This window comes from Urocitellus parryii, chromosome 5, assembly GCF_045843805.1.
Source record: "Urocitellus parryii isolate mUroPar1 chromosome 5, mUroPar1.hap1, whole genome shotgun sequence".
Lineage (NCBI taxonomy): Eukaryota > Metazoa > Chordata > Mammalia > Rodentia > Sciuridae > Urocitellus > Urocitellus parryii.
This window is the reverse complement of record NC_135535.1, coordinates 161967266-161991842: the sequence shown is the minus strand read 5'-3', so window position 1 is coordinate 161991842 and position 24577 is coordinate 161967266. Positions and strand designations below refer to the sequence as shown.

The 24577-nt window shown below is 35.9% G+C and overlaps 1 protein-coding gene across 3 annotated transcripts in view; it reads right to left on the bottom strand.

The window, feature by feature from the left end:
* Positions 1-24577, bottom strand: part of Kat6b (lysine acetyltransferase 6B) — a 185232-nt gene that overhangs the window by 54710 nt on the left and 105945 nt on the right. For all 3 annotated transcript variants that reach the window (XM_026390192.2, XM_026390193.2, XM_026390194.2), the window contains exons 4-6: positions 12858-12966; positions 2744-2859; positions 2375-2456 (exon numbers count right to left, since the gene is read on the bottom strand). In XM_026390192.2, coding sequence (XP_026245977.1) covers positions 2375-2456; positions 2744-2859; positions 12858-12966 — 307 coding nt within the window. The remainder of the gene's footprint in view (positions 1-2374; positions 2457-2743; positions 2860-12857; positions 12967-24577) is intronic.

Below are 24577 nucleotides of genomic sequence, written 5' to 3'. Positions count from 1 at the left end.
TAGAAGAAGATATTAAATATAAACTGCAGCTGTAATAAGCTGCCCAAGGAGGCCTGCATGTAGAACTTTACTCCAGAAAGTGGGTCATTCTCCTCAGGCAGCTATCAATGAAGGTCAGCTTCCCAGGAGTCAAGGTGCTGAGAGCAGAGGCTGCCCTATCCCAGAACCCTTCCCTAAAGCTGTTCCCAACATGTCACTAAGCTTCTCACCATCACATAAACACACATGAAAACTAACCCATTTCAGTTATTATATTTCTTTTCATTTGAAGATAGACATTTTCAAGTCAACCAGTTTTTGAAAATGACTAGAAAAAAATTTTTTATCATCTCTTTCTGGATATTTCTAAAACTAAAAATGATGACCAGTATAATATAGAATTTTTAAATTAAAAAAATTTAAGTGCTTAAAATTTTAAGTACAATGAAGCTAATAATTATTAAAATTATATGGGCTAGGGTTGTGGTTCAGCAGTAGAGCGCTTGCCTAGCATGTGCAAGGCCCTGGGTTCGATCCTCAGGCACCATATAAAAGTAAATAAATAAAACAAAGCTATTGTGTACAACTAAAAAATAAAATATTAAAAAAATTAAAATTATACATTTAGCATAGGGATATAGGTCAATGGATATAGAAACTAAAAAGACTAGAACAACTGACTCCTATAGATATGTTTAGCATATCAGAAAGGTCACATTTCATACAGTAGGGAAAGGATGAAATGATTCAATAAATTATCTGGAAGGAAAATAATTATTTCCAATCCCTTATAAAAATAAATTCTAGACGGATGAATATTATAATGTAAAAAAAATGTTATAAGTACTTGGAAAAATATGTGAATATTTTATATATACCAAACATGACTGACATTTAAAACTGAAGCCATAAATAAAAAGTCTCATGAATTTGACTACATTTAAAAAAAAAAAAAGCTTCTGTAAATCTGAAAGAAAAGGTAAGGGATATGATAGAAAAATATTAAAGGATAAAAATAAGTACTTTACAAATGAAGATATACAACCAACCAATAATCAAACAAAAAAAGCCCTTCAAGTACCAAAAGAAAAAAATATCATACATCATTATTTTATTATCAAATAGGTTAAAAAATAGAAATGTTAAAAAAATTTTTTAAAGTGTTTTTAGACTCAATGCTGTAGTGGTGAGTGTTGGTCATAATACAGGAAGCAGGGATTCTCATATAATGGTGATTAGTGTGAAAAATGATATAGCCTTTTATGTATGTAGCCTTTGTATAAAATTACTACCCTAGGAATTTAGTTTAGGAAAAAACTGGCAACATTTAAAATATCTATCATAGAGGATTGTCTAAATAATAAATTATGCCTCATTTATACAAGAGGACCCAAAATCAAATACTTTCAAGGAAGTCTCTCAGTTGTATACAAATTGAAGAAATCGAGAACATAAGACAATAGGGAGTAATGAGATTGTGGCAAAATAATGCAATACATATCCCACCTATAAAACTCAAATTCAAAATTTTAAAATATTGCGCCAACAAAGCATATCTGTGGTCCACAGTCACCAGGTCTGTACTCCTTGCTCTATACTACACAGTTCATATAATTCATCAAAAAATATGTTTAGGAGAACATTTAATGATGTGGGAATGCTTATAATCTATTACTGAGAGAGGGAAAAATAAGGTACCAAAACACATGTAGAATGCTCTATTTCTTTTTAAGGGGTGTATGGAATCAGAGAAGGAATTTACAGTTGATTTTTCTTTCTACTTTTCTGTCTGTGTTTTCTATATCATCTGTGATGTAAATGTATACATTTTGTAATAAAAAGGCAAAGGCATTTTTAAATGTTTAATATACTGCAACACAGAATGAGGGGAAGCTCAGCTAGGTTGACTTACACAATAAACAAAGAAGAAAACCCACATTTTGTCAGACACAAGATCATTCAAATGCTCACATTAAAAATATCAACAACTGGGCATGAAAATGATGATGGCTTCCTGTTGTGAGACACTGAAGTCATCTTTATCATCAGGAATTTTGAAAACACAAAATTTCTTACCCGTAAATATTATACTGAATAATATAGAGCATGTCCTGAACTTTTGACCTACACAATCCAAATTCATTCTAATGGAGAAGTGGTTTGGGGAAAGAGGTGGCCTTTTATTCATTCCTAGGTCTGAACAGGAATCTTTTATTTTTTTTATATAAATTACCCCCTAATAAAATGCTTTTATATGTTTCTATTCACAATCTATAAGCATCTGGAGGATGGGGGGGGGTAGAAAAATGCTTAAGGAACCTGTATACTTCTAAAGTGCCAGACATCAGGACAAGTATATAATAAAATACATTTTTAACATTGTTTAAAAGTTCACCTTTTGGCATTCTGGAAAGTGGTGGGTCACAGCACTCCATATGGAATCCTCTATCACAGGAGTCACAAAAAAGCATATTATCCTGTAATATAACATATTAGAGCTAATTGAGACTGAAACCAACTGTAAAATGCCAAAAAATCTTATGTTGCCAGATTAATAATAATAAAATATAATGAAGGAGCACCATCTTCCCACTTGTAGTTTGACTCACAAATATTTTAAAAAATTTTAAAAAGATAGCAACATTCTATTTTTAAGAGAGAGACAGAGAGAGAGAGAAGAGAGGAGAAAAAGAAAGAGAGAGAGAGAAACCTTAACACTAAAAATTAATTTACCTGGAGATGGACTACTGAGAATCATACTTACTGCATTTTTGCCTTGGATTCTACATGCACTGCATGTCTTGCATTCGATGCATTGCCACCTTAAGGCCTTTACATTTGTTGTTAATTCAGGACAAAATTTCAAACAGGATGGATGTCCTATAAGAATAAAAAGCAAATTGCTTTATGGGAATGGTGCCTTAGAATTTTTTAAACTCCCATTCCTTGTATTTAATAGACAGTTGCTGGCCAACCAATGAACCTTAGGAATTTAAAATTTAAAAAGATCAGAGAATTCAAATTATAGATTTTCTTTGCCTTCTTTCACAATACATAACAGAATGTAACAGAATGACCATACAATTGCTTCCCCAAAGAGAAATTTGGAAATTTTACCAATTCCAACCACAAAGCTTTTAATAACTTGAGGACAAGAAGAACTCAGCCAGTGTTCTGTTTTTCTGTGAAATCTCTTGAACACCACCTTCATCAAGTACCACCTATCCATAGCTCCTGGATTGTTGCACTGGGAGAGGGTAATTAAGTTCAAACAACTGCTCTCTCTGTGTGATGGGATCGGGTAATTAAGTTCAAACAACTGCTCTCTCTGTGTGATGGGATCATACAACTTAAAATAACAGATTTAAACTTAAAAAAAAAAGCTGGGAATGCTCAATGAAATATAATTAAAATTTTAAAATGCCATACAAAAGTGTACACAGAACATCCATTGCTGGGCCAGACCAAGAATATGCCAAAGCCATGTTGCCCCTGGATCACGGAGTTTGAATTCTGAAAGGAGGAGCAGACAGGGTGAATTTGAGAGTCAAAAAAAATGACAGATTCAGGTCAAAAGAAACAAGCCAAGAAGGATATCCTCAGGAGATGTCTACCATTTTTCTGAGCACTGAGCTTTTCCACCCCATTCTGAGAACTTTTTTCTTAGCAGCACCACACACACCAAGTCTTACTGCTGGCTCCACAAAGGGCAACCAAGCAAAGGAACTAGCCTGGCTCCCACGAGAGACAACTCCCCATGGTACAGGGAGTGTGAGCCTAGGTTAAAATCAGAGGGTCTTTTATCACATAACCCAAAGGAGATCTCCAAGGTTAATGTTAAGTTTTTGAATCTGGTCTTTAAATGGTAAGAACATTAGTAAATCCCATGTGAAAGAACTCACAACCAAGTTGAAAAAGAAATCTGAGGGGGTAATATTAAAAAAAAAAAAAAGCAGATTCTGTAATTTCAAAACTGTTTTATAATTTCCTGACTTTGGCAGCCTCAATGTTTAAATATGTAGTTTGGGTTGCTTCCAAAAAGGTCCTTCTCCTTAAAACTTAACAGGTGCTTCATAAAATTCTACCCACCAGGAGATTTGGCTTTTTGAAGTAAAAACATTCAGAATCAATCATCAATACTGTTAATAAAAGCACACAATTTCCAAATTGAAAAAAAAAAAAGTTCAAACATCTGTATTTAAGATGTTGAAAAAATAAAATGCTGTCAGAGGATTAGGACCTCAGGCAGGAGAGACACCTAGGCAGATGTATTTAACCTCTGACATTCTTTTACAAGGGCTTCTCTAATTCAAATGAATGGAAGAAAAAGATTTAAAGGTTTAAATATATAAAAATGTTATCAATCATCTCTCTTTGCTTAAGAATGGCAAACAAAGACAGCCTGCTTCTCAAGTTTAAGAGGGGGAGGGGAAGAGGTCTACTTTGATCAGAATCTCTCCGCCCCCTTACATAGAAAGGGGACTGAAAATTCCACTTTTAAAAAACAGCAATTTAAATTCCACCCTTAATATGGGTCCCATCAGCTTAAACATAACATTTATTCTTTTCCCCCATTTTTTATTACTTCCTGTAAGTCATACATCACTAGCACATATGACCTCAATTTCATGCACTGAATTTTTCTCTACATTAAAGTCTGCTTTTGTACTTTGTAGCTTAATATTCAGTAACTAAGGTAATTCACATCATATTATAGCTTACTATTTATTACCACAGATATCCTATGAAACAGTCTTTTTAATAATTATACATTTTGAAAATTCCTGGATTTCATTTTCAATCAAGAGAAAGAAATATTCTCCTTCTTAATGCTTTCTGTCACTTCAAGTGATATTATGTCTCAAGCTACTACTAGTTAAGCTACCATATCAAATTCTAAAATCTTCAGCTTATCTTTCCTTTAGGCTACAGTCTTATTTAGCTCAAGAGAATTAGCCATAGATCCCTTCCAGCTCTAAATTTCTATGATTTTGTAAAAGATGCTGAGGGATGAAGAAACACTTCCATTTGATTTTCTCACAGTCAACTTCAAAATAACACAAAAGACTATAACTGAGTTTGATATATAATCTATAGTAGTAGGATAAAGGGAAATGATACTGTTGATAATGTAATTCCTTACTTCCTATTTAGCCATTCCATAAACTTGATAATTTTCTCAAAAATTCTTATTCTCTCTAATGACACAATTCATGGTAGTTTGTCTTTCTGAAGTTAGTTTTACTACTGTGGTTTGCAATTTATCAAATTGACAATCACAATAAGTATTCATTCATTCATTCATTCATTCTTATACAAACACATTAAGTGTTCAGAGCTTAACAATAGTTTTATCTAGCAAAACCAAAGAACTACTGTTTAAAATTAATCAAGTACCAATGGAACCATAAACCAGTAGGAATGATTTTTGGAGAAAGTACTGTGGAAGAAAAAAAACACATGCTCTGTAGTAGATAGAATAAGAGGTGTGAAAGATATCTATACCCATAACATGTAAATACATTACCTTTCATGGCAAAAGGGTGTGACTACAGGTACAGAATGTGAGATGGGGAAATTATCCCAGAATATCTAAGGTCTAACTAATCACAAAAACACAAGCAGAGAACCTTTACTGGCTGGGTTAGACAGACAAGATAAAAAAGGAGGAGGAGAGGTTCAAAGCGTGGGAGGGACTCCACCTGTCATGGCAGGCTTTGCAGACAAAGGAAAGGGTCCACAAGCCAAAGACAGGAGTGGGGGTGGGGGTGGGGTAGCCTCTAAAAGCTGGGAAGGGCCTTCATCTGACAAGATGGGGATCTCTATCTACAAACACAAGGAGCTTAACCCTGTCAACAACCCAAATGAGCAAGGACCTGGGTCTTCCCATAGACCATCCATCTATCTATCTATTTATTTTAGTTTTGATGGACACAGTACTTTTATTTTATTTATTTATTTTTACGTGGTGCTGAGAATCGAATCCAGTGCCTCATACGTGTGAGGCAAGCGCTCTACCACTGAGCCACATCCCAGCCCTTCCTCTTTAGAGAGGAGCACTGTCCTGCCGATGCTTTGATGGTAATCTGGTGAATCCCTTCTTGGATTTTTGCCCTACACATGTAAGATGATAAACATGTTGTTTTAAACCAGTATACACATGGTAATTTGCTAACAGCAGCAATGGAAAACTAATAAAGACGAAGACACTGAGCCCCTTGAACACACTATCTGACCATCTATGTGTCCAACTATCCTTCCTTCAACTTAATATTTAATGAGAACTGGAGACACAGGGAGGTAAAGAATACACGATTCCCACTCCTTTGGATCATATGGTCTAGCAGCAAAGACAGACATTGAACAAAAATTAGGGGTAATGCCTGGCTATGGCAAGGTTTACGGATATGGGAGAAGCTAGCAGGAGGGTAGAGGAAGTCCTCCCTAATCAAAGGATAAGTGCGAGTAGGTGGGATTCTGCAGAGGAGGGACAGGGCTGAGGTAAGATGGCATACACAGGAGGAGCAAGGAACATGGTACAAAGGAGGAGAGAAAAGTTATCAATATAATTAATATGCAGAATATGAAGAGGATAGTGGTGTAGGATACAATTAACAGGAATCCAATCGAGAAGAATTTTGGGGGGCTATATGAAAAACATGGATTTTTTTCCTAAGAGTAATTGGTAGCCATGGAAAAATTCTGTGATCAGATGTATAATTTAAAAAGGTAACTTAGCTTGCAGTATGAAAAATGAATGAGAAGAAAGAAAATCAATATTAGATTTAGGTTATAGTAATAGTGATCTTGAGTGGGGCTAGTGGAGATGGATGCATGGATATATTTAAGATAAAGGATACACATTAGGATGCAGAATCAAAGGACTTTTGATGATTCCTTGGTATGAGAGAATAGGAAAGAGGGTGACTAGAAACTTCTAGTTTGTATCGCTGAATGAGTGGCTAATGGTGTCCCATTTGCTCAAATAAATCTTGGAGAAGCAAGACATTGTTTCTAGGCTAGGATTTCTATTACTGTTGTAGTTGTTTGGGGGAGGAAGGAGCAACTCAAGGTCGATGAGCTGTTTTAGATATTAACCTTGAGGCAGCTATGAATGGACAAGTGGATACATTCTGAAGGCATGAAATTAAGGGTTCGAAGCTCAGGATAGGCTATAAGGTAAACTAAGAAACAGCCACAGGCAAAATTCTGAAGAAATGTGTAGGGGACAAAGAGAAGAAAAGGAGCTAACAAAAGGCATAGAAGGAAGGGGTAGAGAAAACAGAAAATCTGGTAACACAAAAGCCAAAGAGAACATTTAATTCTTTTTTTCTTCCTTTCTCCCCACCCCACCTTTTTTTCCCCTCTTTTTTTCTTTTTGGTGGTGCTAGGGATCCAACCCAGGGCCTTCAGTGAGCTTCCACTTAATATGATGTTGCAATTTTGAACTGTACACTTATCTTAGATTTGCTAATTTGAAAACACACATGCACAGAACTCATCTGTAAGATTTAACTACCTAGCGCTCTAACACTGAGCTACACCCCCAGTCCCCTATGAAAGCATTTCAAGAAAAGAAAAGATTCTCAACAAGGTCAACTGTGGCTAAGGGGAGTATCTGGTGAGGACTGAAAGACATCAATTAGATTTTGATAAAGACCGAAAAGTGCCCATTAAATAGATTTTCCTAGGTGACAGTCAATCCTGCTTTGAGCTTTTCAGGATAGGATGGGAATGGGGCTCACTTTCTTCCCTGCCTCCATACTTATTCCTCTTTGGAATTCTCTCTAGTAAAGTGACTCTTTTCCAACCTAATGATTCAGTCTGTATCTACTCCCTGTGAAATGGATGATTAACCAACCAATCCCTGGGAACTTTTACACAATGACCCTAAGAAATCAATGTCCTTTTTTTGTTTGTTTGTTTTGAGAGAGAGAGAGAGAGAGAGAGAAAGAGAGAGAGAGAGAATTTTTTAATATTTATTTTTCAGTTTTCGATGGACACAACATCTTTATTTTATTTTTATGTGGTGCTGAGGATCGAACCCAGCGCCACGCACATGCCAGGCGAGCACGCTACCACTTGAGCCACATCCCCAGCGCCCCCCCCCCTTTTTTAACATATCCATGCACTCAGAGATGGTACCTACCAGCTCCCTCTAGGAGCAGAATGCATGGAAGTTTGTTGCTGTTGTTGCTGTTTTCCTTTCCTAGGATTAACACACACACAAAAGACAACCCCAGGAAAGACTCCAGCTCTCCAGAGATGGACTCATCCTACCCGTGGCTGGTCCTCCCTTACTACACAAAAGGAGTTTTTCTCCCTTTCCCAGCTGCATCGCAGCAGCCTTTTCTCTGCCTCCCGCTTCAATGAGCTTCCACTTAGTATGATGCTGTAATTTTGAACTGTACACTTATCTTAGATTTGCTAATTTGAAAACACACATGCACACAACTCATCTGTAAGTAAGATTTAACCACCCAGCAATCTGAGCAGCAGACACAAAATTTCATTTGGTATAATATCTAATACTTATGTGAACCTAATTAAAGATAATTTGGTCTTAATGAGGCAAAGAGAATATAACAGTGTTAATTTCAAAGTAGGCTGATCCATGAAAGTCAAGTAAAATCACTTCCTAGTCTCAACATTTCCACAGACCTGAAAACTATCTGATGGTTCCCACACTCTTATTAGTGGCTAGAATAATCCTTCACATTTGTCTAATGTTCTACACTAACTGATATAATGTAATATAATATATAATAAAATCTTCATCATTATTTCATTGGATCCTCACAACAGCCCTGTGGATGCAGGGTGCAGACAGGACACTTCCCATTGTATAGATCAGGAAAACTGCAGTGACACCGCCAGCAAACAGCAGAAGACAAATGTCTGGCTGGGGACACCACATTTGGAGCTCCCTGAACTATATGTAATCACCCTCACATTTTCACTACACGTAAACTTAAAATAATTTTTTTTTAAAAAAAAGAACTTCCATCAGGAATTTAACTAAATTCTGACCGTTTGTAGCATGGAGTCACCTTAAAAATAAAGAAATGTCAAATTGGCTTTTTTTTTCTTATGATGTAAGCAGAAGGAAACATTTATTACTTACATCTCTGAAATCTAAGCAGAGTTTAAATGTGACATCATACAAATGGTACTTCAGACAGAGATGACTAAAAAGGGCTGGGCACATATGGAAAACACATTTCAGAATGATCTTCCATTTGGATCGCATCCATATTTTCTGGTTTTATACCACTGTGACTATTTTTTCACATAAACATCTTATGTTAGGGATCCCTTTGATCATTACCAACAGTCTCAATTTAATCCTAGAACCAATGGATTGTTCTGAGTGTGAGAAAGCAGCCATCTTCACGAGGTCAACTAAGGGAGGCCAACCAATCTGTAAATCCCACTTGAGATGCTGGACTGGACTGTGATGAAGGAGCTTCCATTGTTATCAGAGGGCACTGCTGAGGCAAGTGGTATATCATATTCTTTTCTCTTTGTTCACAACAAAACAATAAAACTACAAGAATCCCCAACTCCCTAAAATTAACCATATTTTATTTTGACCCTTCAATTTAAAGAGGAATAAACAACAAAGTTCACGCATCTGATATACCATATGAAGTAAATGCCTACAAAGCATTTCACTGAGTAAGGAACAAAAGTTTCTTCTCACTAATGGAGCCAAATCCAGGCTGGCAGAGAACATGCAGGAAGATGAAGTGAATCTCCAAAGTGAGAGCTGGATCCCATTGCAGACCCAGAGCCCAGCACTCTGAGGCATACTCTGTCCTGCACAAACAGATATCATGACACTGGGGCTTGGATTTCTGCCATGACCCATACCTTGACTCCATAGCTACTGGCTTTCTCTACCTGAAGGCAGAGGAAGAATCTAACAAGATGACTCCGGATACAGAAACCTTCTAGACAGTATCCTCAACCACTCATCTCCATTTGTTGAAAGGAAAACAGGAGGAATTTTTCAGAAAATAATGCTGCACTACTGACAGACCCCTAGCTGATCCTGAAAAAGTAAGAAGCTTCAGAGGAAAGGAATTTCAGTGACCTCAAAGTGTAAAAGAGATCAGACCTCCCCTTGGCAAGTCTTCAGCCCAGGAAAGACAAAAGGAGATTGATTACATCAGAAAGTGTGTGTGTGTGTGGGGGGGTGTCTAGTGTTTAGAATTACACCTTGATACCCTGTAAAGGAGGCCCTGAAGTTATAATCCAGAAGATAATGATCTCAGATGCCTTACCTGCAAGTAAGCATATCACCAGAGGTAAGGAAATATATGAAGGGAACTTTTCTTCCTACATTTAAGTACATCTGTAGTCTGTCTAGGTACTCAGAAAAACACACCAAGAAAATAAGACAATGAAATGTATTTTTAAAATACCACCTTAAAAATCACAACAGGTAAACCCCTAGTCAAGTGAATGCCACAGAATTGATCAGGCAGTTACAAAAAAGAATAATTCATTCAGAAAAGCCTCATGAGAAAACCAAAAGATAACTACAGAGTCAGAACTGATGAGTGAGGCACTACCTCACCAGCACAGAATAGGGAGATTGTAGGGTTGAAATTTATTAAACTGAACACACAGATAATGTTTCCATGCCCTTTTGTCACTATCCATGATACCATGGCCAGGTAAAAGAATTTTAATGAATCTGTAAAGTCCATCAAAAAGACTGTCGGAATGCATTTTTCAAGCAGGGTTTGAAATGTCTTATTCCAAAGGCTCCACTCCACATCAGGTCCAAGAAGCTGCTGAACCGCAAAGGACCTATCACGTTAAAACTTCATATGAGGAATAAGAATCATTCGTTTCTCAGTGTGGAATATTTCCTCTACCCAACAATCAAGCAGCTGTCATAAATGATGATAAAATTTTAAATTACTTGCAGTAATCAAGGACAACAATATCAAACATGCCAAATCATAACAATGGCTGACATTTATAGTACACTTACCACAGTTCTTATACACCCTGTGCTAGATTATTTACTCATGTTCTCTCATTTAATTCACATGAAATCCAAGAGGTAGTTGCTACTATCATCCCCTATTTTTTCACAAGGAACTGAGGCTTAGAATGGTTAAGTAACTACCTCAAGGTGTAAGAACTGGACTGTGGTTTGTTCTTCAATGTCCTCTTAGCCACTGCATTATAAGACTTCCTAAATAAGAGTGACAGTATGGTACAGTGTTTTGAAGGTTGGTTTTGTGGTTTTTTTTTTTTTTGCTTTTAATGGTGCTGGGTGTTGAATTGGATCCCACTGCAGACCCAGGGCCCAGCACTCTGAGGCATATTCTGTCCTGCACAAACAGATATCATGACACTGGGGCTTGGATTTTTACCAAAACTAAAATTTTACTTATAGCTCCATTGAGCTATACCCCCATGAAGGTTTATTGTGTCTTAAGATGGCTATAACTAGAGAAATACTTGGCCATCAATTTATGTACATGTTTTGGTGCTGTGATTCAACCCAGGGCCTTGAACACATTTAAGCAAGTGCTTCACCACTGAGTAACGCCCCACCCATGGCCTTTGGCCATGAATTTTAAAATAACATTTGAGAAGGAAGTTTCAGTAAGCTCTAGGGGAAAAGTCTTAAAGATTAACATGAAAAGATTAATATTCTAAACTCTTGGGCTCGGGGGTGTAGTCCAGAGACACAATGCATGCTTAGCATGTACAAGGCCCAGAGTTCAATCCCTAGCATCAAAACCAAAAAAAAAACAACAAAGGGGGGGGGGAACCTAATAACTAGCACTTAGTATGAGTGTGTTTTTCACCTAGGCAACATAACTATTACCTGCTTATAAGAAGGAAGAATGAGGACTGTGGATTAAGCTCAGTTGGTAAAGTGCTTGCCTCACATGCACAAAGCTCTGGGTTCAATCCCAAGCACCCACACCCCCCAAAAAAGGAAGAATGGCTAATAAAACAATTTTTTAAAAATGTAAGCATGATTTAAATTTTCACTGCAAAACTTAAAATCTGATAGAAAGAAAAAGACAGAGGTAAAACCTACCATGACAGCACCTGGGGTTCTATACTTTGTCAACAACCCAGTTTTTATCCAGCAATTCCTTGAGTTTAGCATCATCTTCTGTACACAGTACCTTTTCCTGTCTTATTCAAGGCAATCTAAATTTCTTTCTCACCTAATGTTTTGGGGTTTGCTTGTTTTTGTTTTTTGTTGTTTACTGGCAGTATAGGTGGTTTGACCTCGGGCCTCAAGAATGCTAGGCAAACACTCTATAACTGGGCTATATCCATGGCCTTTTTAATTTTTATGCTGAGACCGGGTCTCATCAAATTGTAAAGCCTGGTCCTCCTGTCTCAGCCTCCCAAGTTTCAAGGAATGTAGGTGGGTGAAATCATGCCTGGTTACATGCTTGATGATTTATTGAATCAAATGTTATAGTTTCCAGAATTCTGTCCCCTTTTTTTGGAATTGGTCAAAACTGGGCTGTAATATTACATTTTACCAGCTGGTGTCATGACGCGAAACAGCATAAACTTCAAATCACATATCACAAAAGTGCTTCCAGTTGCATTCAGCTTCAAAACTGGGAAATCACTGTACAAAAATATATAAAAAGCTCCAGGTGCAAGTGTTACACCTATAATCTCAGTGATTTTGGAGGCTAGGATGAAGGATTTCAAGTTTGGGGTCAGTCTCCGCACCTTGGCGAGATCCTGCCTCAAAATAAAAAAAACAATACAGGGTCGGAATATAGCTCAGGGTAGAGCCCTAGGTTTAATCCCCAGTACTACCAAATAAAAACAAACAAAAGCATACACCAAAAATACCCACAAAAAGTATAACTTACCACTACTGCCACAATCTGCACAAGACAGGAGTTCTTCTGGCTTCTTTTCGCGATTTGATTCTTTAGTTCCCAAACAGAAGCTACATATTGGAATGGGATCGGCACGGGGCTATGATAAAATTAAAATGAAAACACAGGTTACTTTTCATTTCAAAATTTAAAACATTAATATCAAAAGCTTCTTCGATATTTCATGAACAAAAAGAACCAGCTAAATTAGGTATTCAAATCAATATTTTCTAATAAAAATATCTTAAAAGTATTTGATACTAAATTATTAATTGAATAATACTCGTAGGTATAGTAATATATAAGACCCAGAAGTCATTTTTATTAAACCAGTGGAACCTAAGACTTTTATGTACTATATAACCTTCTGAAATGAACATTATTCAAAATTCATTTAAAATCTCAATCATTCCCAAGTCTATATGCCTATAATAAACTGGTTCACCTATTCAGTGTTATAATCCATGAATATCATCCAGTTAGGTCAAATTATTTAACTAAATCAATATTAGAGTCCATGAATATTACCTAGTTATTTAATTAAACTTTATCAAATGTTGTAATGCAGGTTACTATTATTCACTTATTAAATACTGAACATAAAATGTTGGTATGTTTAGGGCCTAGGGCTGTAGCTCAGTGTTAAAGTACTTGCCTCGAATGTGTGAGGTACTGGGTTCTATCCTTAGTACAACATAAAAATAAACAAAGACACTGTGTGTTCATCCAAAAAAAAAAATGTTGGTATGTTTTTAGGTGACATGTTAATGGAGAATAAAGAATTTAGCACAAACTAAAATTCTCTGAATCGCTTCAAAAGACATCAAAGGCCATTTTGGGTACCAAGATTTTCTAAAGGAAATCACAGCACAGTAGAGCACACACAAGAGATAAATTCTTGATCTTGGACATTCCTACTTTATAAAAGAAACAACGAAACATTTGTCTAACCCCCTAGCACCCCTTAAATCTCACTACGGAAATTGCTTTTTAACAATGTATAAATCTACATACATTTTAGTATCTCCATTGTTACTGACTACTACTAGCAATGCTAGTACCATCCATATGAATATGGCTAGCTGTGCCTACAGAGGGGGTCACATTATTTCGAACAGCCAAAACTGTATAAAAACTAAAATTTTATTGCATATTTCAAGCATTCACACATGTTGCCTGCTAGCCATGTGAATGTTACTATGATGTCTTTATATTTGAATCTCATGAATCAAAAATTGAGAGCAAGAAAACCAACATTATCACAAATGTTTTTAAATATAAATCAAAAACAAGACTTAATCCTATAGCTATACATCAGCATAGAACAAAGCTTATCTATTCAGCCATTCAGTCCCAAATGTCTATGACACTGCTCCTGGTTCACAGTCGGCACTCAAAATATATGTGCTAATTGAATAAAACAGTATATGCTACTTTAAAACACACACACACACACACACACACAAAAAAAAAAATAAAACAAAAAACAAACTCATCTCTAAAATAATACTTCAAATGGTTATAATGATTCCAACAAATGTCTTGGTTCATTGTGACATGTCATCAAAATCAAGAATTTATCTTATGACCAAGCCTTTACAGAACTTTTAATATTGACTTTTAATTTTATCTTACAATATTAGTGTTCATTATTTTGACCTTACTTTAAGCTTATTTGTTCTTTTATTATGCAAAGGCTTTCTGAGGTATCTATGAAAATGTAGCCTCTGTTAAAAAGCAATGAAAATGTAGCCTCTGTTAAAAAACAGAGTATGAAACATCCTGCATTAGAAAAACCAAAAAAGACAAGCTACGACAAATTGGTCACTGACTCTAGCCACGGTTTTTTAAATGCCAGATAATCAGCACTGCATAATTATGGATCCATAGTTATTACTTGCAACTGCTCAACTGCAGTACCTTGGGAACACTTTTGTTCCTTTAAATAGCAATTAAAAGAACAATCTGGTTTTAAAGTGACAACAATCCCCTGATAGATTCTAGCTAAAACACAGTCCTCCTACTAATGGGATTCCTGCTTTCATTTGATAGAACAATGTTCAAGCCATTGCCGCCATTCTTGAAGTGATAAATAATTTACGAAATGTCACATATCATTCATGCAATGAAACAAATCCAAATCTGCAATCCCATTTTTCTTTCCCAGATGAATTTTTTTGCTGTGAGAGAGACATGGCCATCAGCCAGCATTCATGCTCATTTTTCGTTTTTAACTAAAGGTAACACAAAGGACAAAGGTTGCTAGTAGTTCATGGCCAGAAAGACTGATGTCCTGCACTCTGCCCAATCACAGAAAGCATAGATGCTATCGCTTCATGCTACATTCAAGGGAACCCCACCATACTGGTGGATGCTCACAACCATTTATTTAAGGATAACTATCTTACAATACTCCATAAAACCACTGCATTATACAGAAATGTCTGCCCTGCTGAATTATTGATAATTCAAAGCACTTTTTGCTAACCTCAGTGTAGCCGAGTCTAATTAACTTTAAAAAATTGTCACTTGCATGAAATGAAACTTTTACAGTAATGCATGTAAATGGGCCACAGAATTATTATGGTTCACTATTCTCAATCAGACTACATATAAACTATTTTAAAAAATAACCCCTTGTAATAAAGTAAAATAGACTGCAGTCAGAAAGAGGTCCGAGTAAATGGCAATTTGATTCCATACAAATCACTATAGACAAGTGATACTTAAGAGGTTTGAAAATGGAACTCCAAATCTCCAAATTAAATCCTTTCTTTGAAATCTCATAAAGGCACCTAACCTGTTGATTACATTTTCTCATCAACATGTCTGATTGTTCTAAATTAATTTTAAGAAGGAACACTCATGGACAGATCTAAAGATGAAAATAAGCATATTCTGCTCAGGGAGCATCATCTGCTCCCCTTTCAGGCAATGGCCCTGGGTCAGCTTCAAGGCTAGAGGCCCATTCTACAATATCTCATTTAATCTCTGTAACCAGGTTATGTGTATTATTCTCATTTTAGAGAAAATTAAGGGTTGAAGATGTTAAGTAACTTTTCTAAATGTTGCACAGGTTCAAACATAGAGCTGAAACTGCCCTCACTCTGTCCATTTCTTACCTATCAGTGTCAACAGCTATTATGAAAGTATACATAATCTCTTCCAATCAATTTCTCCCATGAAAAATTGCAAATGTTTAAAAAACTACTAAAAAGACAATCACTACTATAATCATATTCATTAGATTATTAATTGCAATGGAGGAAAGGTACTTCCACAATGAGGAAAATTGGTGGACCCTTCCTGCACCAACATAGAACAAACTGACATCATGTGCCTCCAAACACTGCCTTGAAGGATTTAGCACGGCCTACATAGTTTCTTGGTGAATCTAATTATAAGGAAACAATCAGGTAAATTCAAGTGGAGATATATTCTGTACAACAACTTACCTACACATTAAAAAAATGTCAGTATCATCAAGACCTAAAGAAGGGCAGAACCAGAACCAATGTAGGAAACTATTGATGTGAAAACTAAAAACAATATAGGATCCTTGACTGGATTCTGGATCTTTTAAAAATAGACACTGGATGTTAAAGAATGTTACTAGGATAATTAGAAGAACATACACTAAATATGAGATAACACATAAATCAAATATAATAAATCTCGAGTAAACATTGTGATTATGTAGGATAATGTCTTTGTTCTTAGGAGATATATGATGAAATATTTAGAAGTGTCATGATGTCTAACTCTCAAATAATTTAGAGGGAAAAAGAAAAACCTACATGGGTATATAAGTATGCAGAGTAGGAGAGAGAAAGAAAATGTGGCAAAATGTTAATGTTTGGTGAAATCTATGTAATGGGTATATGGGTATATTTTATTCCTTCAACTTTTTTGCATGTTTACACTTTACCAAACAAAAACATGGAAAGTTGAACAAAAAAGTACACCTCTGCTCTCAAAAGAGGTCTAGAATAAATTACTACATAGTTAGATTATAAGCATTAATAAACTAAAGTATCTCAATCCAATTACCAAGGCACAGGAAATGCAGAGGACAGTACAACATATTAATCTATAGAGCAGGGAGATATTAGTACCAAGACTCTAGAGGATAAATGACCCAGTTTCTTCAAAAATAAAAAGGAAGGAAAAGCAAGAATATAAGATCTAGACATGGAAGAAGAATGAGCAGGCTAAGAGAGACTTCTAAAAGGCATTTAAGCCAATCAAACATGGGGTTTACCTTGAGATCATGATTAAAACAGTGTATGACAAAATAAAAATAAAAGATTATGATCTAGTGAAGATCTAGTTAAAGAAACTGTTGGGAGGGGCAATATGGGTATCTTCATCAAGGTAGAAGGGACAGATTTATTCTCCATGGCTTCAGAGTCTGAAACTTGAACTAACTAGGGTATCATACAGAGACTTTCCAACAGAGTTGGAAATAAAATGGAATGGATGATTTTTATTTTATTTTATTTTATTTTTTGGTGCCAGGGATTAAAAACAGGGACACTTAATCACATCCACAGCCATTTTTATTTTTTACTCAGAGACAAGGTCTAGCTAAATTGATTAGGGCATCGATAAATTACTGAGGCTGGCTTTAAACTTGTAATCCTCCTGCCTCAGTCTCCCAAGTCACTAGGATTATAGGCATGTGTTGCTGTGCCAGGTGGATGATTCCTTTTTTATCCTCCTTCATTTATTTTTATTTTTAAAATTATGGTAAACATATACAATATAAAATTTCATTTGATCTTAGCCAAAAAATTCATAACAAAATTTACCATTTAACTTTAAGGGTACAGTTGATCACAATGCTGTAGAAATATCACCACCAGCCACTTCCAGAACAGTTTCCATCTTCCCAACTGACACTGCACCTGTTAAGAACTAACTCTCCACTCTACCTTTCCCACCCCTGGCAATCACCATTCCTCTTTCTGTCTTTGTGCGTTTCTCTGTTGTTGGTATCTCATATAAATAAAGTCAATATGATATCTGTAGACTGGATTACCCTGTAATCAAAAGATCATAGAGAGGTTGGATGAGCCCTGGCATGGTGAGGATGCAACAATGCACAAAATCATCACGCTCAAAAAGGAGATCTGAGTCCTTTCCAGACCCAGTATTTTAATGGTTGTAAGGTTGAATAATCTCTAAATCCTTTTCTAGTTCTCATTTGTTACTGTCTTATAAACACATTTCAAGAACCTTTGAGACTTCTGATCCAAAGTAAAACAGCCTTTCCTGAAGAATCCAAAGCAGCTTTATTTTTGTTAGTGGTTACTTTTATTTCTGCCCAGAAGGAAACAATAAATTGTTAGTCTTCTTAGTCTAAGTAACTGGACATAAGTAAATGAAAGCTCATATAGGAGAGCAGAACCTGAAGTATTCAGGCTCACATCCTCTTCCTGACAATGACAAAAAGGGGTTTTGAAGGCCATTTCCATGTTCTGTGTTCACAATGATCAGGGACATTAACCCTCTTTTTCCTTAATCTCTTATGTGTATGGCTGAGATCTCTGCAGCTTTCTTGAAATTATTACATAACAAACTGTTTTAGTAATCCCAACTGTTAAGAATGAAACAATACATCATTTTTTCATTAATACTTGCAACATGGAAAGACCTGGAATTAAATTCTGCTTTCTGAGTCTCAGGTTTCCTCATCATAAAAGTGCCTAACAGCCAGCTCAGAGGTTTCTAAAAGTTCAAGTGTGAGTGACTGGAAAGTACTTGTAAATTATAAAGTTTGATTCAAGTCCTTAATAAATACTGGCACAAATTAATTGTTCTGGAGTTCACAATTACTCTATAATAGACTGATTCTCCAAACTCCTATGATGAACATTGCCAAGAGGCCTGTAGCTATTAGTAAAAGGAAAATTCAAAAGAACAGATATCAAAAGAAGAAAAGCATAAACAAATAAACCTTAAGTGAATAATACTACAAAAGCAAAGATGAATAAAAATCTATAATCCCCAAGTATCAAAAGTTCATCATTGGAGAACGATACTTGAGCTCAGACAACTCAATTCATTTATTCCAAATCTACTTTTGTGGAAGGGCTGTTTTAAGACTCTTTTACAGCTCTTCAATTTGTGCCTCTTTCTTATATTGTCCTGAAATCTGAAGTCTAGGTGATTCCTTGCTGCTTACCGCAGTGCTATTCCTAGGTGTTTCATTGGTGCTGAACACAAACCCTATGGGACAAGACCTGGTGGTACTTAACATCCCCTAGGGTCACATTGCTACTAAGTCTGATGACTCCAAGACCCTCTCTCTTTTGCTTTTCCCAAGGTATGTCCCACATTTCTTTTGGATCTTGGTTCAGGTATCCCCTTATCATAGAGGCTGCCCCTGACCATCCTCCGCGAAAATGTATTCCACTGGCACAACTAGATCCTCCAAACTTTGCTTCCTTTTTCTTTCACTTTTTTTTTTAAATTGGTGCATTTTAATTGGACATAATGGTGGGGATTTTTTGTTACATCTTCACACATATACACAATATAACAATATCGTTCCCTACCCCTGCCACCTTATTTTTCTTCATACCATTGGTCACTCTTTGGCATAGTATGTATCATTTATTTATTTTCTCTTACTAAATGGTATACTTAAACAAGGTAGAGACTATTCATTGCTGAGCCCCAGCATTTGTTGATCAAATGAACAAACTGTTTTGAGGCTGGGAAGTGGTTTCCTCAATTTAACAGGTCCTAAGATATTGACTACTACCATTTATTTTCATATATATCCTTAATGACTATAAACATGGCAAGAGGGCAACTATCAATGGCCAGGTAAGGTCCTATCACTCTCTAGACTGATTTATTTATTTTTACTCTGGCAAACATAATGAATAACATTTATGTTTGTTATCTGACAAGTAAGGGCCAAATTTTAAAAATCAGTTAGAAAGGGTAAGATTTTTGCCTAGCATGCACAAGGCCCACGGTTCTATCCCAGCACCATAAGCAATGAGAAAAAGAAAAGAAAAAATGATCTGGGGGCTGGGGTTGTGGCTGAGTGGTAGAGCACTTGCCCACTAGCACGTGTGAGATACTGGGTTCAATCCTGAGCACCACATAAATAAATAAATAGAATCAAGGTATTGTTTCCATCTACAACTAAATATATATATATATATATAAAATGATCTGGAACTATTAGGGCTTGCTCTAGAATAATCATTATAGGTTGTCTTGAAGATAAATTTTGGATCATGACCAGTTGCCAGCATCAAGTTGTGGTGACACCCTCACCCGATCACCTTCTTTCCCTCTCAAGAAAGAATACAAGTAAAACAAGAAAAAAAAAAAAGAAAAATATCAAGTAAAATGATTACACTACAATGAGAGTAACACAATTCTGTGAGTACAGATTTTTCTATTTTTAAGAGAAAATACAAACTTTTGTGTTTCATTATCGGTTAATAAATTATTGTCTACAACTTCATAATTGATAGCATTACAACAAACAGAGGTTGAAAACTGTTCCTGTTGTTTTTAGAATAACTAGCATCCTTTTTTTGCCATTTCAGCATACTATTTGACACTTACCTAATAAATAACTAGACTTCATTTCTTACCACTCAACCCACTTATTCAACTTACGTCTGTAGGATCAGATCAAGCCCATTCCTAATTAGGATACAGATCATGCACACTCAGGACTTTCCTTTACAGCAATCTATTTAATATGCAGTCTTCAGAAATCCACTAATTCTAGAAGTAGGGACATCCTGTGATGCTATAAAGCATCTTATTTTTTTCAAACCCTATCTTGCTCCCAGGTGTATTTGCAATAACTGTGGCAGAGCCCCTCCACAGCACGGAAGTTCAGTGCCCAGCACACCCTGGGAGCAGCACAGGTCTACTTCAGACCCTTCAGGGCAGAACAGAACTCTGTTTATGACATGCCTACTGCCATTTTTTTCTGCACTCATGTACCCTTTGCTTTACTCTAAGCCAATTCTTGCAATTTCATCATGAATTTGAACCTGAATAGACACTAAATAATTTTTTTCCAGAAGGTAACTAGGAATATACTTAATATGTTACACCGGCAACAATTCTACCATAATTTTTCCTCTGGCTATATATATTTTCATTGTATCACCTCCCCTGCTCATTATACTTCTCTGTGGGTAATTGTTCTGTGAAGGAACACTATACCATCCCCACTGGCTCTGCAGATTGAGTTTCTGTATTATTCTGGGCAAAAGGATTTATTATTGTTAATGTATGGAGATCTTGAATGTGATGGCTATATTTTACCTCCTTGTCATAGTGATGAGGGTTCTCTGTATTTTAAGAGTAACAATAAGTAAATAAAATTTTTAAAAATATTTAAAAGACTCCCTATAAACATTCAGAAAAATATATCCCGTCTTTTTTTCATTTAAAAAAATCATTTAGAAACAAACAAAAATATACCAATAACCACTTACTACTGAGAAATTCCCATCATCAAAGTTGTATTCAGAAATATGAAATAAAGGATTGGTCATAAAGGATTGAAGAAGAGAAGAAGCAGGCTTTCCAAGAACATCACCCACAAGAGCTATCAATGTATGAATTTAATTGAAATGCTCACACTGTATCCTGTAGTCTAGAACTTGTTCTAATTAGGCAGGTGTACCATTTATAAGAGTGCTGATTAAGGAAAGTGATTCTATTGGAAGGAAACAAATTAAATCCTGCACACTGTGTTTAACAATAGCATCTCATTTGTTTTTTGTTTTGGTTGCTGTTGTTTTTTGGTAGATTTTCCTGTGAATTTTGAAAAGGGAAAATGAAACAATTATGCTTCCTAGAGCCTTCAATTTCTTATCTGGACAGGGACTTAGCTTTTAAGATTACATCTGTTAAGACTCTCCTCCACCCTTGCCATTAGAAACTGCAGATATTGCATTTATCTTCATAAGAGGGATCAACTCTGACCCAACACAGCTGGAAATTCAACACATGGTACAGAAAGTCTGTTTAGAATTCACAAACTATTCTCTTTGGCAAGCATGTCACGGTATCTGAAATATAAACCCTACATTTATATTAGCGATACACTTTAGATTCAGAAAAATAGAATTTTAAAATCAACTTGTGTCACAAAGCTTCAGCAGTTCCTTTTGTAAAAAAAAATTCATTTAGTATCTTTCTTGTGATTTGCAGTTATAGTGTTTGAAGACCTTTATTAAAGCAGGTCCAAACTTTGAGATCATTATTTCTTTAAGGATAAGAAAAAAACTGACAGGAACATAAATAGATATTCTATCTTAAAGATGGCAAAAAAAGAAGAAAGAAATATAAAAACTCCAGCACTGAATTTTGAAAATTCACTGGGAATTTAGAAATTCTGTATTGTAATTCAACTACATGACTTGGGGATTTGTCCCAGGTAAGGCTAGAAGACCAAGCAGTGATGGAGAGATTAAATGACAGGCATATCACCAACATGCAAGAAAGGCAAACTCGGGCTGCTGCTCAGGAGAGCTGCATATCAGCTAGAGTTAAGGGCACCAAGGCAACCATGTAAGTCTAGATACATGCCTACAACTCTGCCCAGGCACAATGTGAACTGAATATAGCCATTCTCCTGACAAATCCCACCAAGAGAAACCCACACTAACTGCTCACAGACAGAGCTCAACTGAACTGAATTTAATTAGATCCAAAAAAAAAAAGAAGTAGACATAGGTAGGTAGATATTAACAAGCTAGAAAAGCCATGTTAGTCACTTTCTCAATAATATTATTGTCACCACCACCACCACCACCACCACCACCACCCCCCCCCCGCTCCGACAATACTGCACATTCAGAGATATTTTCATGGCAATTGAGATGCTACGTGCCACTTAGTGCAATACTAATATTTACTCAGCACCCAAAGTACAGCAGTACTCCAAGGGTTCACCTTCACAGAACCAATGAAAGAAATATAATTCCATTAGTACACTTAATTCTCAATTGCCCTGTGGTATACAAACCATCTGGTACACAGAATTTCCATGCCCTATTTAGCTTTTGTTTTCTTCAGTTCCTCCAACTCTTTCAATTACAGTATTCATAAGCAGGAAGACAAGAGGATTGCTTGGATAATTACTAACCTAGTGTCAAGAACTGTGATGTTGTTTTTTGGAGTTAGTTCTGTATTGCAGAATATTTGTCCTTTAAGACCCTTCTGGAGATAAAAGTTCCAGATCCACTGGAGCTTTAGGCCAGGCACCATCTTGGGCCCTTGCTTGAACATTATCTCAGAGACTATGCCCCCTGGAGCCAAAGCATCACCTCCAGCTGGTGGGAGCTGCACAATCCTAAGACCTTCCCCATCACCAACCTACAGTAGGTCCAGGAAAAGAAACACCCACCAGATATGATGGGCCTTACCTCTAGGACAAGAATTTTTCAGTTAAATTTCCTAGAAGTTTCTAAGTATACAAAAGTCCACTAAAGGTATATAAAAAGAAGCACACAAGAATTTCTGTGTATATGTGTTTTCATTTCTCTCAGTGAATACCAAGAAGAGAAACTGCCAGGTTATAAAGTAGATGATATATGTTTAACCATATCAGAAATGCCTACTTAGGCTGATCAAGAAAATACAAAAATGCAAATGGCCTATATCAGGAAATAAGGAGAAGATATTACTACAGACTTTGAAAACATTAAAATAATTAGAAATACTATGAGCTATGTTTTAAAATGTTATGAGTTCATTCCTTAAAAGAAGAAAAAGTCAATAAATGACTTAACACTACATTTCAAAGCCCTAGAAAAAGGAAAACAAATCAACACCAAAAGCAGCAGAAGACAGGAAATAATTAAAATCAGAGCTGAAACCAATGAAATTGAAACAAAAGAAACAACTGAAAAAACTGACAGAACAAAAAGTTGGTTCTTTGAAAAAATAAATAAAATTCACAAACCCTTAGCCACGCTAACGAAGAGAAGGAGAGAGGAAACTCAAATCACTAACATACGTGATGGAAAAGAAAATAACACAACAGACACTATAGAAATACAGAAGATAATTAGAAATTATTTTGAAAACTTGTACTCCAATAAAATAGAAAATATCAAAGGCATCGACAAATTTCTAGAGTCATATAATTTGCCCAAAATGAATCAGGATGATACACACAATTTAAACAGATCAATTTCAAGTGACAAAATAAGAGAAGCCATCAAAAGTCTACCAACCAAGAAAAACCCAGGACTGAACAGATACACAGCTGAGTTCTACAAGACCATTAAAGAAGAACTAATACTAATACTCTCCAGTATATTTCAGGAAATAGAAAAAGAGGCAGCACGTCCAAACTCATTCTATGAGGCCATTATCACTCTGATTCCAAAACCACGCAAAGACACATCAAAAAAAGAAAACTTCAGACCAATATCTCTAATGAACATAGATGCAAAAATTCTCAATAAAATTCTGGCATACCGAAAACAAAAACATATGAAAAAGATCATGCACCATGATCAAGTGGGATTCATCACAGGGATGCAAGGTTGGTTGAAAAAAATTGAAGGCATTCCCTCTAAAAACTGGAACAAGACAGGGATGCCCTCTTTCACCACTTCTATTTAACATAGTTCTTGAAACACTGGCCAGAGCAATTAGACACACGAAAGAAATTAAAGGGATAGGGCTGGGGATGTGGCTCAACTGAT